Here is a 13,715-nt window from a genome sequence, read left to right on the forward strand (position 1 = left end):
GGCTAAACCAGCATGGCTTTGTCAAGGGGAAGTCATGCCTGACAAATCTGTTACAATTAGATAACGATCAAATTGTAGAGGAGAGCTAGTGGTCATGATCTGTTTGAAAGACGAGGTGCTGTGAGAAAAGGCTGCGAAATAAGATACAAGACCTGCCAGCATGCAGAGAGTAGAGATAATGGGGTCTTTCTCAGGATGGCAGCAGTGACTAGTCCTGCGAAGATCAGTGTTCAGCCCAAAACTTTTCACGTTATACATTAATGATCTGGACGAATGAGCAGAGGGTATTGTTGATAGGTTTGCAGGTGGTGGGATAGGTAGCATGAGGAATTAAGGAGGCTGCAAAAGAACTAGTACAAGCTAGAAGGGTAGGCAAAGAAATGGCAGATGGAATACAACATGGTAAAGTGTGAGATTATGAACTTTGGTAGGGAGGATAGAAGTGTCAACAACGTTCTAAATGGGGAAAGACTTCAGAAGTATGAAGCACAATGGGACTTAGGAGTCCTAGTTCAGGATTTTCTTATCAAATCATGCAGGTTCAGTAAACAGTTAGGAAGGCAAATGCAATGTCAGCATTCCTATCCAAAAGGTGCTAGAATACAAGAGTAGAGATGTCCTACTGAAGCTGTGCAAAGTCCTGTCAGACCGTATTTGGAATACTGGGAGCAGTTTTAGGGGTCTATATCAGGGGAAGGATGTGTTGATGTTGGAATTGGTCCAGAGGAGGTTTACAAGAACGATCCCAAGGATGAAAGGCTTGCTATATGAGTGGTTGAGGACTCTGGGACTAAAGTTAATGCAATTTAGAAAGATGAGGAGGATCGCACTGAAACTTACAGAACACTGAGGGGCCTGGATAGAGTGGACATGGAAACGATGTTCCCAGAAGTAGGAGAAACGAGTATCCAAGGGCAGAGCCTCAGAGTGAAGGGATGACTCTTTAAAACTGAGACAAGGAAGAATTTCTTCAGCCAGAGAGTGATGAATCCATCAAACTCATATCCACAGAAGGTTGTGGAAGTCATTGAGAGTACTTAAGAAAGAGATAGATAGGTTCTTGATTGGTAAAGGGATCAAGGGTCCAGGGAAGAAGGCAGGAGAGTGGGATTGAGAAACACATCAGCCATGATGGAATGGTAGAGCAGACTTGATGGGCCAAATGGCCCAATTCTGTTCTTATATCTTATGACCTTTAGACAGGTGCAATGCCAAGGGGAATGACCACACAGATTTTGTACTTTTTGGCAGAAAGATGCATACAGAAGCAGGAGGAGAGCGCACCTTACCAAATTAATTCCATTTTCATGGAGGAAGACTGCGGGCAAGTTAAATACATGGAGTGAAGAGTGAAAACAACAGGAACCAACTCAGCACTCTGTTACTGCTCTCTGGATGGTACAGAAGATCTTCAGGTGACTAATATCGGACAAGTGTTCAGCAACTGTGTCAGGCTGGTTATCTGCCCACATGCATAAAAAAAACTGGAATGTCACTGTCATGCATCATAAAGGAGAGAGTGGAAAAAACAAAATTTACATACCTTTTCCCTTGAAGGTTTACACGAAATGTGCCTGACTGCAACTTATCACTGTGTTGTAATAAATTGCCTCCTCATAATCACTATTCAAAGTTGTATCGTCAACTGGCAGATCTTTAAAAAAAAGACAAGTAACATTATTAGTGATACTTTTTACATTTCTCTAAGTTTCTTTAAACTAGATTTCAAAGTGCACCAAACCTTGATATGGGATTAACTCCACCAACTGGTCAGCTCTCCATTGTTAGTAAGGATAAAATGATCATAAATGTTTCAAATAAGAGTTCCAAACCCTACCTATATAATGCAATAGCCAGAAGTGGATCAAAAGCATTCAATTGAACATTTTGATATTGTCTGAATACCAGGCATTATGTATACTTAGCAAGGAGGAACAACAATGTTGGCTTAATCCAAGCTGTGACAAGCACAAAAGCCAGTGGTGAGAAAATGATTCAGTCAAAAATAATCAACAATTCTTTACCAGCAGCAAATATCTCTCGGGGATGAAATATAATAACAAAATGTTCCACTCAGATCAGGATAATTACATTAGCTCCATCACTATTCTAAAGGCTAAGTGAGCGACAAGAAGCTGAATCTGTAACTTTTGCAAGCTGTATGGGTAAGATTTTAACTTGTCCAAAAGCCATTTGCTTACTCAAGGTTAAAAAATCAGACCAGTGGTACAAAATATACAAAACAATGCAGCCAAATGGCTGCTTTTGCTCACACACAACCATACTATAGGAGATTCACTGCTATGCTCATCATGTTACAACATTAGAAGTGAGAATTTTTGTTAAGTGAAGGTTTTAAGCATTACCCAAGGTGGTGTGGGGTGTAAATAGATTTTGGATACAGATTAGTCATGATACAAAGTGAGGTGGAGCAAATGGCCTACTCCTCTCTCAATGTTTATTTCACAGGAAATACTTATCTCACAAGATTTCCATAGTTTTCACTATGGCCATCAAATGAAAGACCAACCAGCTTGAATAATGAAAACACAATTTAATACAAATTATGGCTAAAAGAATACCAGGCTGATAATGTCAGGACCAAGAAATTTAAATATTCCTTCGGAATTTGATTGTGTAAGTGAAAAATACCTGGGGTATTAAATGTAACATGATCCACTGGTGGCCTAGTGTTGAGCTGCCACACTGTCTTCAACTCTCTCTGCCCATGGCAACTAATAATTTCCATTCTCCACATGATCGGGTGCTCACTGTAACACAAGAAGTTAGTGTCATCAGAAAATCCCTTGCAGATATTAAAAGAGCTGCCAGCAGTTTTATCAGATCCCACATTTTAATCATTTAAAGTTTAATATTTTAAACCTTTAGGAAAGGTTTAGAGAGATATGGGCCAAATGCAGGCAAACAAATGAATGACTTTACAGTGACAAAATCAGTAAAATACAGTGAAAACCTTTTCCATTGTGGCTACATGATTGACATGGAGTTGGGTCAAAAGGCCTGTTTCTATGCTGCATGATATGATTAGGACTTTATAATCTAAGGGCATGCAATCTTTTGGAGAAGGATCAAATACACATGCCACAGCTAGTGGTTGGGTCATGTATGGTTATAACACTTTGGACCAGACAGAATCACACCTGCAATATTAAAGCATTCAAAATTTCCAGGATTTGAATGTATGCACTATGCATAGTTGTATTGATCACTCAAAACACTAGAACACAAAACAGAAAACAAAATATTAACAAAAAGCAGAAGTCAGCCATTCAGATCGTGTTTTGTAGTTTATTATGCTGCTGACTTATCCAATTGGAACCTCAAACCATTACTACCATCTACCCTAATAATGTTTCATCCTCTGCTTACCAATAATCTATCCACCTCTGCCTTAAAAGTATTTAAACACTGCTTTTATTACCTTTTCAAGGAAAGAATTCCAAAGAATCATGTCACTCAGAAAAAAAGAATTGCACTAGTTTTAGAGGTATTGCAACTATGACAAACATTAAAACCAAACATTGATTTACTCTACATTCCTCCCAAATTAAAGCCTCATAGTACAAATACAGACTCACACATTAACTGGATGGCTGCTCACTCCATCATTCTATCTTTAGCTGGCTCATGCTCCCTACATTTGAATCACAAGTTCAGCCAATGTCACATTTGTGTTCCACTGATCTTTCCCATCATCCAGTCTAGTCTGACCAGTCACAGACCAATACTATTCACCACCATAATGCCCCCCCCCCCCCCCTCCACTTTTACGCTCCTATCCTCTGGAAACACTTTCTGTTTGATACCTTCCTTCCTGTACTTGAGAATGTTATTACCATTCTTCTCAACTATGTTCTTGCTCCCTTGACTCTATCTTGATTTTTTTTCTCCTTTATTCTGGTTTAATGGACATCCAGTCAAATTTTTTTTAAAACCCTCATTACATGAAATGTTACAAACCTGTGCTGTATATTAAACTTTTTTTTCCCCCAAGAAGACAATGTGCAACTGTGAAAACATTTATATTTTAGGTATGAACCTTACTTCTCATAGAAAGCATTGATGGTTGTGGGTCTGACTGGCAATTGAAAAACATGCTGTTCATCAAGGGGATTGTCTTTGTAGTATCGCAAGCACGACCTGACAACAGAAAGAGATCGTACAATTTTTTAAAATAATGAATGAAACAGCAAAGAAATGAAGAGAAATTTGCAATAACTTCGCAATAGTTGTATTGTCAGTATATTAAAAAATGGGATGTACAGTCAATTCCTATCCTCACAATGAAGTGTGTTGACAATAAAATATTTATTGTATAGTGGCATACAAGTTATTTGAAGTTTTGAAAATTCCTTCCAAAAAGGAGGGTTGCTTTCTATCTTAATTATAAACCACCACAGATGATGTAAGAATTTGTTGGTCACTGCATGTGTCTGAACTCCCACACATGATTATAATGGCCCAGATCGTCTGCTTGATTGCATGCATCAACTTACAAAGGGGAGTATAGCTGGAAACATGAAAGCTCTTAATGTGTATCAACTAGCTGAAAAATATTGGATGGGGAGTGTGGGTTACCTTATACCCAAATATAGCCCTTAGGATGCATTTTAGTGGCAAAAATATGTCTGGTCTTATACTGCAAACTGACCAATACTCATGATCTATGGCACCCCATAGAAACATAGCACTAAAAGAGGTGATTAGTTCTATCATGTTTTAGTTAGTCATTCGCTACAGCAATCCAAAATGAATAGCATTGCCTTACTTATATCTTTTCACAGCCTTTTAGCCTTATTGTTTCAAAAGAGATTTCAAACTATCATCTAATCATTGGTATTCGGAAACAGGCGACTCAACCTTTCTCTTTCAGCTTGTTTGAAAGGACATTTCATGATGATTTACGCATCACAATCATCCACCATGAATCCTCTAATTTCTATGTAAATTATTTGAAATTCCTCTTCTTCCCAACTCAAAATGATATAACATATCTCCATTACCGTCTTGTATTTAAAACCTTTAGAGTATGGGAAATAATTCTGCTCAGTTTCTATTTTATGCACATTCAGCAGTAAAGTCAAAATGCACAGAACTTCAAGTGAAAGGAAAATCATTTTTAATTTCCTCCCTAATCTAGATTGGTTTAGAAGCCAAATATCAAAGTTGATTCCCATGTATGAATTTATAACAATAAAGTTCAATCATATAAACAGAAACCAATGTTGACTGAGTGAAATAATACATTGCTGTTTCCAGGTACTTCATTTTAGGAAGGGTGAAAAGAAATGAGAAGTTAACAAAATGGGCATATAAAAGGGGGAAGCAATAGATGTAATACATTTGGATTTTCAGAAGACATTTGATAAGGTACCACACATTAAGCTAGTTAATCAGAGCCCATGGTGTTGGAGGTAGTATGTTAGCATGGATAGAGGATTAGCTAACTATTGGAGACAGAGTTGAGATAAGGGGGCATTTTCAAGATGGCAATCTGTAACAAGGGGAGTGCCACATAGATCAGTACTGAGGGACACAATTATTTACAACATATAACAATCTGGATGAGGAAAAAGTGAATGTACTGCAGCAATGTTTGTGAATTACACAAAAATAGGTAGGAAGGCAAATGATGTGGATGACACAGACTCTGCAGAGGGATTTAAACAGGTTAAGTAAGGTGTCAATGGGGGAGCACTCTGGGGCCAGCGACCATAATTCGATTTGTTTTAAAATCGTGATGGAAAAGGATAGACAGGATCTAAAAGTCGAAGTTCCAAATTGCAGAAAGGCCAATTTTGATGGTATTAGGCAAGAACTTTCGAAAGCTGATTGGAGGCAGATGTTCGCAGGTAAAAGGACGGCTGGAAAATGGGAAGCCTGCAGAAATGACATAACGAGAATCCAGAGAAAGTATATTCCTGTCAGGGTGAAAGGGAAGGCTGGTAGGTATAGGGAATGCTGGATGACTAAAGAAATTGAGGGTTTAGTTAAGAAAAAGAAGGAAGCATATGTCAGGTGTAGACAGGATAGATCGAGTGAATCCTTCGAAGAGTATAAAGGAAGTAGGAGTATACCTAAGAGGGAAATCAGGAGGGCAAAACGGGGACATGAGATAGCTTTGGCAAATAGAATTAAGGAGAATCCAAAGGGTTTTGACAAATATATTAAGGACAAAAGGGTAACTAGGGATAGAATAGGGCCCCTCAAAGATCAGCAAGGCAGCCTTTGTGTGGAGCCGCAGAAAATGGGGGAGATACTAAATTAATATTTTGCATCAGTATTTACTGTGGAAAAGGATATGGAAGATATAGACTGTAGGGAAATAGATGGTGACATCTTGCAAAATGACCAGATTACAGAGGAGGGAGTGCTGGATGTCTTGAAACGGTTAAAGGTGGATAAATCCCCAAGACCTGATCAGGTGTACCCGAGAACTCTGTGGGAAGCTAGAGAAGTGATTGCTGGGCCTCTTGCTGAGATATTTGCATCATTGATAGTCACAGGTGAGGTGCCGGAAGACTGGAGGTTGGCAAACGTGGTGCCACTGTTTAAGAAGGACGGTAAAGACAAGCCAGGGAACTATAGACTGGTGAGCCTGACCTCAATAGTGGGCAAGTTGTTAGATGGGAATCCTGAGGGACAGGATGTACATGTATTTGGAAAGGCAAGGACTGGTTAGGGATAGTCAACATGGCTTTGTGTGTGGGAAATCATGTCTCACAAACTTTCAAGGTTAGATCTCATGGAATACAGGGAGAACTAGCCATTTGGATACAGAACTGGCTCAAAGGTAGAAGACAGAGCACGGTGGTGGAGGGTTGTTTTTCAGACTGGAGGCCTGTGACCAGTGGACTGCCACAAGGATTGGTGCTGTGTCCTCTACTGTTTGTCATTTACATAAATGATTTGGATGTGAGCATAAGAGGTACAGTTAGTAAGTTTGCAGATGACACCAAAATTGGAGGTGTAGTGGACAGTGAAGAGGGTTACCTCAGATTACAACAGGATCTGGACCAGATGGGCCAATGGGCTGAGAAGTGGCAGATGGAGTTTTAATTCAGATAAATGCGAGGTGCTGCATTTTGGGAAAGCAAATCTTAGGAGGACTTATACACGTAACGGTAAGGTCCTAGGGAGTGTTGCTGAACAAAGAGATCTTGGAGTGCAGGTTCATAGCTCCTTGAAAGTGGAGTCACAGGCAGATAGGATAGTGAAGGCGGCATTTGGTATGCTTTCCTTTATTGGTCAGAGTATTGAGTACAGGAGTTGGAAGGTCATGTTGTGGCTGTACAGAACATTGATTAGGCCACTGTTGGAATATTGCATGCATTTCTGGTCTCATTTACTTGAAAAGGTTCAGAAAAGATTTACAAGGGTGGAGGATTTGAGCTATAGGGAGAGGCTGAACAGGCTGGGGCTGTTTTCCCTGGAGCATCGGAAGCTGAGGGGTGACCTTATAGAGGTTTACAAAATTATGAGGGGCATGGATAGGATAAATAGACAAAAAGTCTTCTCCCTGGGATCGGAGAGTCCAGAACTAGATGGCATAGGTTTAGGGTGAGAGGGGAAAGATATAAAAGAGACCTAAGGGGCAACTTTTTCATGTCTATGGAATGAGCTGCCAGAGGATGTGGTGGAGGCTGGTACAATTGCAACATTTAAGAGGCATTTGGATGGGTATATGAATAGGAAGGGTTTGGAGGGATATGGGCCGGGTGCTGGCAGGTGGGACTAGATTGGGTTGGGATATGTGGTCGGCACGGACAGGTTGGACCGAAGGGTCTGTTTCCATGATGTACATCTCTATGACTTTATGTATCGAAGTGACTGGCAAGACTTGACAGATGAAATATAACGTGGGAAAATGTGAGGTTATAGAACTTGACAAGAAAACTAGAAAAGCTGAATATTATTGAAATGGACAAAGACTGCAGATTGCTACAGCGGTTTGGGATTTGGGAGCCCTTAACCAGGATTTACAAAAGGCTAGCATCCAAGATCACCAGGAAATCGGGAATGAAAATGGCATGTTGTCTTTTATTTCACAAAGCATGGAGTATAAAAGTAGGAAAGTATTGCTAAAACAATGCAAGGCACTAATCAAACCACAGCTGCTAAATAATTTTAGGTTCCTTACTAAAGGCAATTGGTTGAGGAAAGTGGGCCTTTTCTCTTCAGCTTTATTGAAATATACAAGACTCTTAGGGGAACTGGACAGGTACATGCGATAGTTTCTCCTTATAGGATAGTCTAGGACCAGACTGCATAATTTTAGAATAAGGGATTACACATTAAAGACAGAGATGAGGAGGAATTTCTTCTCTCAAGGGGTCATGAATTTGTGGAATTGTTTTTCACAGAAGGCTGTCAAGGCTGAGATAGATGGATTTTTAAAAATTAAGGGAATCAAGTGTTAAAGGGAAAAGCAGTTCAGGATTGACAGATCAATCATGATGGCATTGACTGCAAGCAGATTAGATGGGTTGAATGGCCTACATCTACATTTTATGGTCTTAAACAGATGGATCAGATCTAACGGGTCATCAGCAGAATTTTTAAAAATGGAACAACAGGGAGAATAAGATAAATAGTAATTAGATAACAAAACTTTGCTTTTAAAAGTCTGTAAATTGCAAGGGGAAAAAAGGAGATAAAGAGTTTAACAGGCTTGAGATTCTGGAAAAGAACAAATTACAATTGGAAATTGGATACAGATGTTAGTTTCAGTGCACTGACAAAACCTCAAAACAAAACCAAAATAGCACAGAGCTCATTAACAAAAAAAGCCTTAAAGCAAAGAAAGCATTTTTTCTGATGTAATGCAGACTAGTTTGTGCTGGAATATCTGAATGAAGTACTCACTGTGTCAATGTAAAGAGGTTTTCATGGTTCAGGTTCAGGAAGGCACTGCAATTCACCACCAGCTCCAGCACGTGGTGGAGTTTTCGAAGACGGATCATCTGCTCTTCTAGGTTTACAGTGCAATTCACAAAGTAATCCTGCAGAACAAACAGCAATAGTAATTTAAAAACTAGTCATCAAAAGAGAAGAAACTAAAAGGCAAGTTCTTTTCTGTGATTTATAAAATGAGCTCATTGTTCTTACCAAGTAATTCAAAGTAGTGAGTTCTTGACCTGGAAGAAAATAATTTCTCAATGACTTTCACTGTATTGTATAGGAATGAAACTTTATACATTTTTCTGAGTGAAGTACTACCGCAGGCTACAAGATACATTAGTACATAACATTTTCTACAGCACATTTTCTGCTTCCAACTCACGAAATCTGAAATACACTTTTTCAAGTTGAGCAAAAGCATTCTTGCACTTTTTCTAGTGTTGTTTACTGGCCTTAAGATACAGGAACAGAATTAAGCCATTTGAATTATCAAGTCTGCTCCACCATTCGATCATGGTTCATATGTCTCTCATGCTCCTGCCTTCTTCCTGTAATTCTTGATCCCCTTACTTATCAAGAACCTTGCAATTTTGCAGAAGATTTGTAGCTCAGGTTGTAAGTTTGTTCGCTGAGCTGGTAGATTTGTTCTCAGATTTTTGGTCACCATGCTATGTAACATCACCAGTAAGCCTCTGAAGTGCTGGTGTTCTGTCCCACTTGCTAGGTGTGTGTCTTGGTCTGTTGGTGGGTGATATCACTTTCAGTTCTTTTTCTGGGAGGTTGGTAAATGGGGTCCAATCAATGTGTTTGTTAATGCAGTTCTGGTTTGAATACCAAGCCTCTAGGAATTCCCGTGTGTGTCTCCGTTTAGCCTGTTCCAGGATGAATGTATTGTCCAAGTCGAATTGGTGTCCTTCGTCTGTGTAAGAATACTATTGACAGTTGGGTATGTCTTTTGGTGGATAGTTGGTGCTCATATATCCTGGTGGCTAGTTTTCTGCCACTCTGTCCAATGTAATATTTGTTGCAGTCCTTGCAGGGTATTTTGTACATGACATTCATTCTGCTGGCTGTTAGTACAGGGTCCTTTAAGTTCATCAGGACTTATTTCAGTATGGTGTAGGTTTGTGGGCTACCATGACACCTAGAGGCCAGAGTAGTCTGGTCATCATCTCTGAAATATCTTTAATGTATGGCAGGGTGCAAGTCTCTGGGTGTGTTGTGTCTTCTTGTTTAGGTCTGTTGTGTAGGACATGCTGGACTGCGCTTGTCAGGTACCCGTTGTTCCTGAATATGTTGTATACAAGTTTTTCCTCAGCTTCTCATAGTTCCTGGGTGCTGCAGTGTGTTGTGACTCATTTAAATAATGTCCTGATGCAGCTCCGTTTGTGGGTATTGGGATGATTGCTCCTGCAGTTGAGCATTTGGTCAGTGTATGTGGCTTTCTTGTAAACGCTGGTCTGCAGCTCTCCATTGGCTTTTCATTACACTGGACAGAAGGGCACAAAACTAGCCACCAGGATACATGAGCACCAATTAGCCACCAAAAGACATGACCAACTATCACTAATATTCATACACACAGACAAAGAGGGACACTAGTTTGACTGGGACAATACATTCATCCTGGGATAGGCTAAACAGAGACATGCACGGGAATTCCTAGAGGCCTGGCATTCAAACCAAAGCTCCATTAACAAACATATCAATTTGGACTCCATCTACCAATCTCTCAGAAAAAGAACGCAAACTGATATCGCCCACCACAACAGACCAAGATACATAAAAAGCAAGTAGCACAGAACACCAATGCTTCATCAGATACTCGTTAATGATGTTACCTAGCATGGTGACGAAACGTCGGAGAACAAATGTACCAGCTCAGCAAGTAAACTTACAACTAATCAAGAATTTAACTATCACTGTCTTATGTACAGTCAACGACTTGGCTCCACAAACTAATGCAGCAATGAACCTCCCAGATTCACAACCCTCTGGCTGAAGAAATTCCTCCTCATCTCTGTTCATAAAGGTTGGCCCTTCACTTTGAGTCTGTGCTCTCAGTTGCCAGTCTTTCCTACAAGTGGAAACATCTTCTCCACTTTCAGTCCACCCAGGCCTCTCTGTAATCTGTCAGTATTCTGTAAGTTTCAATGAGATCCCGCCCCACCCCCCTATTCTTCGAAACTCCATGGAATATAGACCCAGAGTTCTCACCTACTCCTGATATGGCAAGCTTTCATCCCGGGATCATTCTTGTGAATCTCTTTTGGACCCTCTCCAACATCAATACATCCTTCCTTCGACAGGGGCCAGAATTGCTCTCAATATTTCAAATGCAGTATGACCAGAACGTTATACAGCCTCAGTGATACAACCTTCTATTCTAGACCTCTTGAAATGAAGGCTAACATTGCATTTGCCTTCCCAACGACCAACTAAACCTGCATGCTACACTGATGAGAATCCTAAACATAGACTGCTAAGTCCTTTAATGCTTCAGATTTCTGAAGCCTTTTCCCATTTAGAAAATAATCGATGCCTCTATTCTTCCCTCAAAAGTGCATACCTCTATATTTTTCTACCTTTATTCTGTCAATTATTGGATTAGTGATGCTGGAAGAGCACAGCAGTTCAGGCAGCATCCAACGAGCAGCGAAATCGACGTTTTGGGCAAAAGCCCTCTGTCAATTATTTGCCTACTTTCCTCACCTGTCCATGTCATTCTGTAGCCTCCCTGCCTTCTCAATACTACCAGTCCCTCCAGCTATCTTTTTGTCATCTGCAAACTCAGCAACAATGCCCACAGTTCATTCGTCCAGATCGCTAATGCATAATGTGAATGCTTGGGTTCCCAATACTGATCTCTACGGAACCCCTCTTATCACTGGATGCCATCTTTAAAAAAGACCCCTTTAACCCCACCCTCTACCTTCTGCCAGTCAAACAATCTTCTATCCATGCCAGTATCTTGCCCCGAATGTAACAGGTTCTTAACTTATTTAATAGTCTCAACTGTGGCACCTCATTAAAGGCTTTCTGGAAATCCAAATAGATCACATCTTAGCTCTCCTTTGTCTCAAATGCTCATTATCTCCTTGAAGAATTCTAATAAATTTGTTGGGCATGACCTCCCTTTAATGAAGCTGTGCTGACTCAATTTTGCCATGCATCTCCAAGTGCTCCACAATCTCATCCTTAATCATGGACTCTAACAAAAGAGGTCAGGCTCACTAGGTTATAATTTCCCCCTTTTGCCTCCCTCCATTCTTAAACAGAGGTATTACATTAGCCAATTTCCAATGCTCCGGGATGTTCCCGGACCCCAGTGATTCCTGAAAGATCATCATCAATCCCTCCACAATCTCTTCAGAACGCTTAAGTGTTGCCCATCCAGTTGGGGTGATATATGCATCCTTAGACCTTTCAGGTTCTCCAGCACATTCTCCTTAGCGACGGCCACTACACTCACCTCTGGCCCCTGACTCTTATGAAGTTCTGATATGTTACTGTGTCTTCGACCATGAACAATGTGAGGAGCTGCATTTTGGGAAAGCAAATCTTAGAAGGACTTATACACTTAATGGTAAAGTCCTAGGGAGTTTGCTGAACAAAGAGACATTGGAGTACAGGTTCATAGCTCCTTGAAAGTGGAGTCACAGGTAGATAGGATAGTGAAGAAGGCATTTGGTTTGCTTGCCTTTATTGGTCAGAGTATTGAGTACAGGAGTTGGGAGGTCATGTTGCGGCTGTACAGGACATTGTTTAGGCCACTGTTGGAATATTGTGTGCAGTTCTGGTCTCCTTCCTATCAGAAAGATGTTGTGAAACTTGAAAGTTCAGAAAAGGATGTTGCCAGTGTTGGAGGATTTGAGCTGTAGGGAGAGGTTGAATAGGTTGGGGCTGTTTTCCCAGGAGGCTGAGGGGTGACTTTATAGAGGTTTACAAAATCATGACGGGCATGAATAGGATAAAAAGACAAAGTCTTTTCCTTGGGGTAGGGGAGTCCAGAACTAGAGGGCATACTTTTAGGGTGAGAGGGGAAAGATATAAGAGACTTAAGGGGAAACTTTTTCACGCAGTGGGTGGTACGTGTATGGAATGAACTGCCAGAGGAAGTGGCAGAGACTGGTACAATTGCAACATTTAAAAGGCATCTGGACGGGGATTTGAATAGGAAGGTTTGGCAGGATATGGGCCGGGTCTTGGCAGTGGGGATAGATCGGGTTGGGATATCTGGTCGGCATGGACAAGTTGGACCGAAGGGTCTGTTTCCGTTCTGTACATTTCTAGGACTCTATAACACGGATGCAAAGTACCTCAGTTCCTCAATGATTTCTTTGGTCCCCACTACTATTTTTCCAGTGGCTCGATGTCCACTGTGGTCTCTCTCCTACATATCTAAAAACTTTTGTGCAATTTTTTAATATATTACTATCGAGCTCACTTTCGTGTTTCATCTTCTCCCCTTCTTCTAGCTTTTTTAGTTGTCCTCCTGCTGGTTTTTAAAAGGCTTCCCAATAGTCTTCACCACATGGTTTGCTTGTCGTTTGATTTTAAGCTGTTCTTGACTACTCTTATCAGTCATGGCTGCCTCACCCTCCCCGAATGTTTCTTCTTCCTTGGGATGAATGTCTGCTGTGGCTCCCAAATTACCCCCAGAAACTCAATCACCTTCAGCAGCTTCAACAATGACCTTCCCTCCATCATAAACTCAGAAGTGGGGATGTATGCCAATGACTTTACAACGCTCAGTACCATTCGCAGCTCCTCGGGCCCTGCAGCAATGTTCA

At 40.7% G+C, this 13,715-nt stretch overlaps 1 protein-coding gene across 5 annotated transcripts in view; it reads right to left on the reverse strand.

The window, feature by feature from the left end:
- Positions 1–13,715, reverse strand: part of zwilch (zwilch kinetochore protein) — a 69,994-nt gene that overhangs the window by 21,834 nt on the left and 34,445 nt on the right. For all 5 annotated transcript variants that reach the window (XM_072565370.1, XM_072565369.1, XM_072565368.1 and 2 more), the window contains exons 14-18: positions 9,130–9,158; positions 8,887–9,023; positions 4,066–4,161; positions 2,653–2,771; positions 1,544–1,654 (exon numbers count right to left, since the gene is read on the reverse strand). In XM_072565370.1, the coding sequence (XP_072421471.1) occupies positions 1,560–1,654; positions 2,653–2,771; positions 4,066–4,161; positions 8,887–9,023; positions 9,130–9,158 (476 nt within the window). In that variant the 3' untranslated portion in view covers positions 1,544–1,559. The remainder of the gene's footprint in view (positions 1–1,543; positions 1,655–2,652; positions 2,772–4,065; positions 4,162–8,886; positions 9,024–9,129; positions 9,159–13,715) is intronic.

The sequence above is a fragment of the Chiloscyllium punctatum genome, chromosome 48 (assembly GCF_047496795.1).
Source record: "Chiloscyllium punctatum isolate Juve2018m chromosome 48, sChiPun1.3, whole genome shotgun sequence".
NCBI classification, from domain to species: domain Eukaryota; kingdom Metazoa; phylum Chordata; class Chondrichthyes; order Orectolobiformes; family Hemiscylliidae; genus Chiloscyllium; species Chiloscyllium punctatum.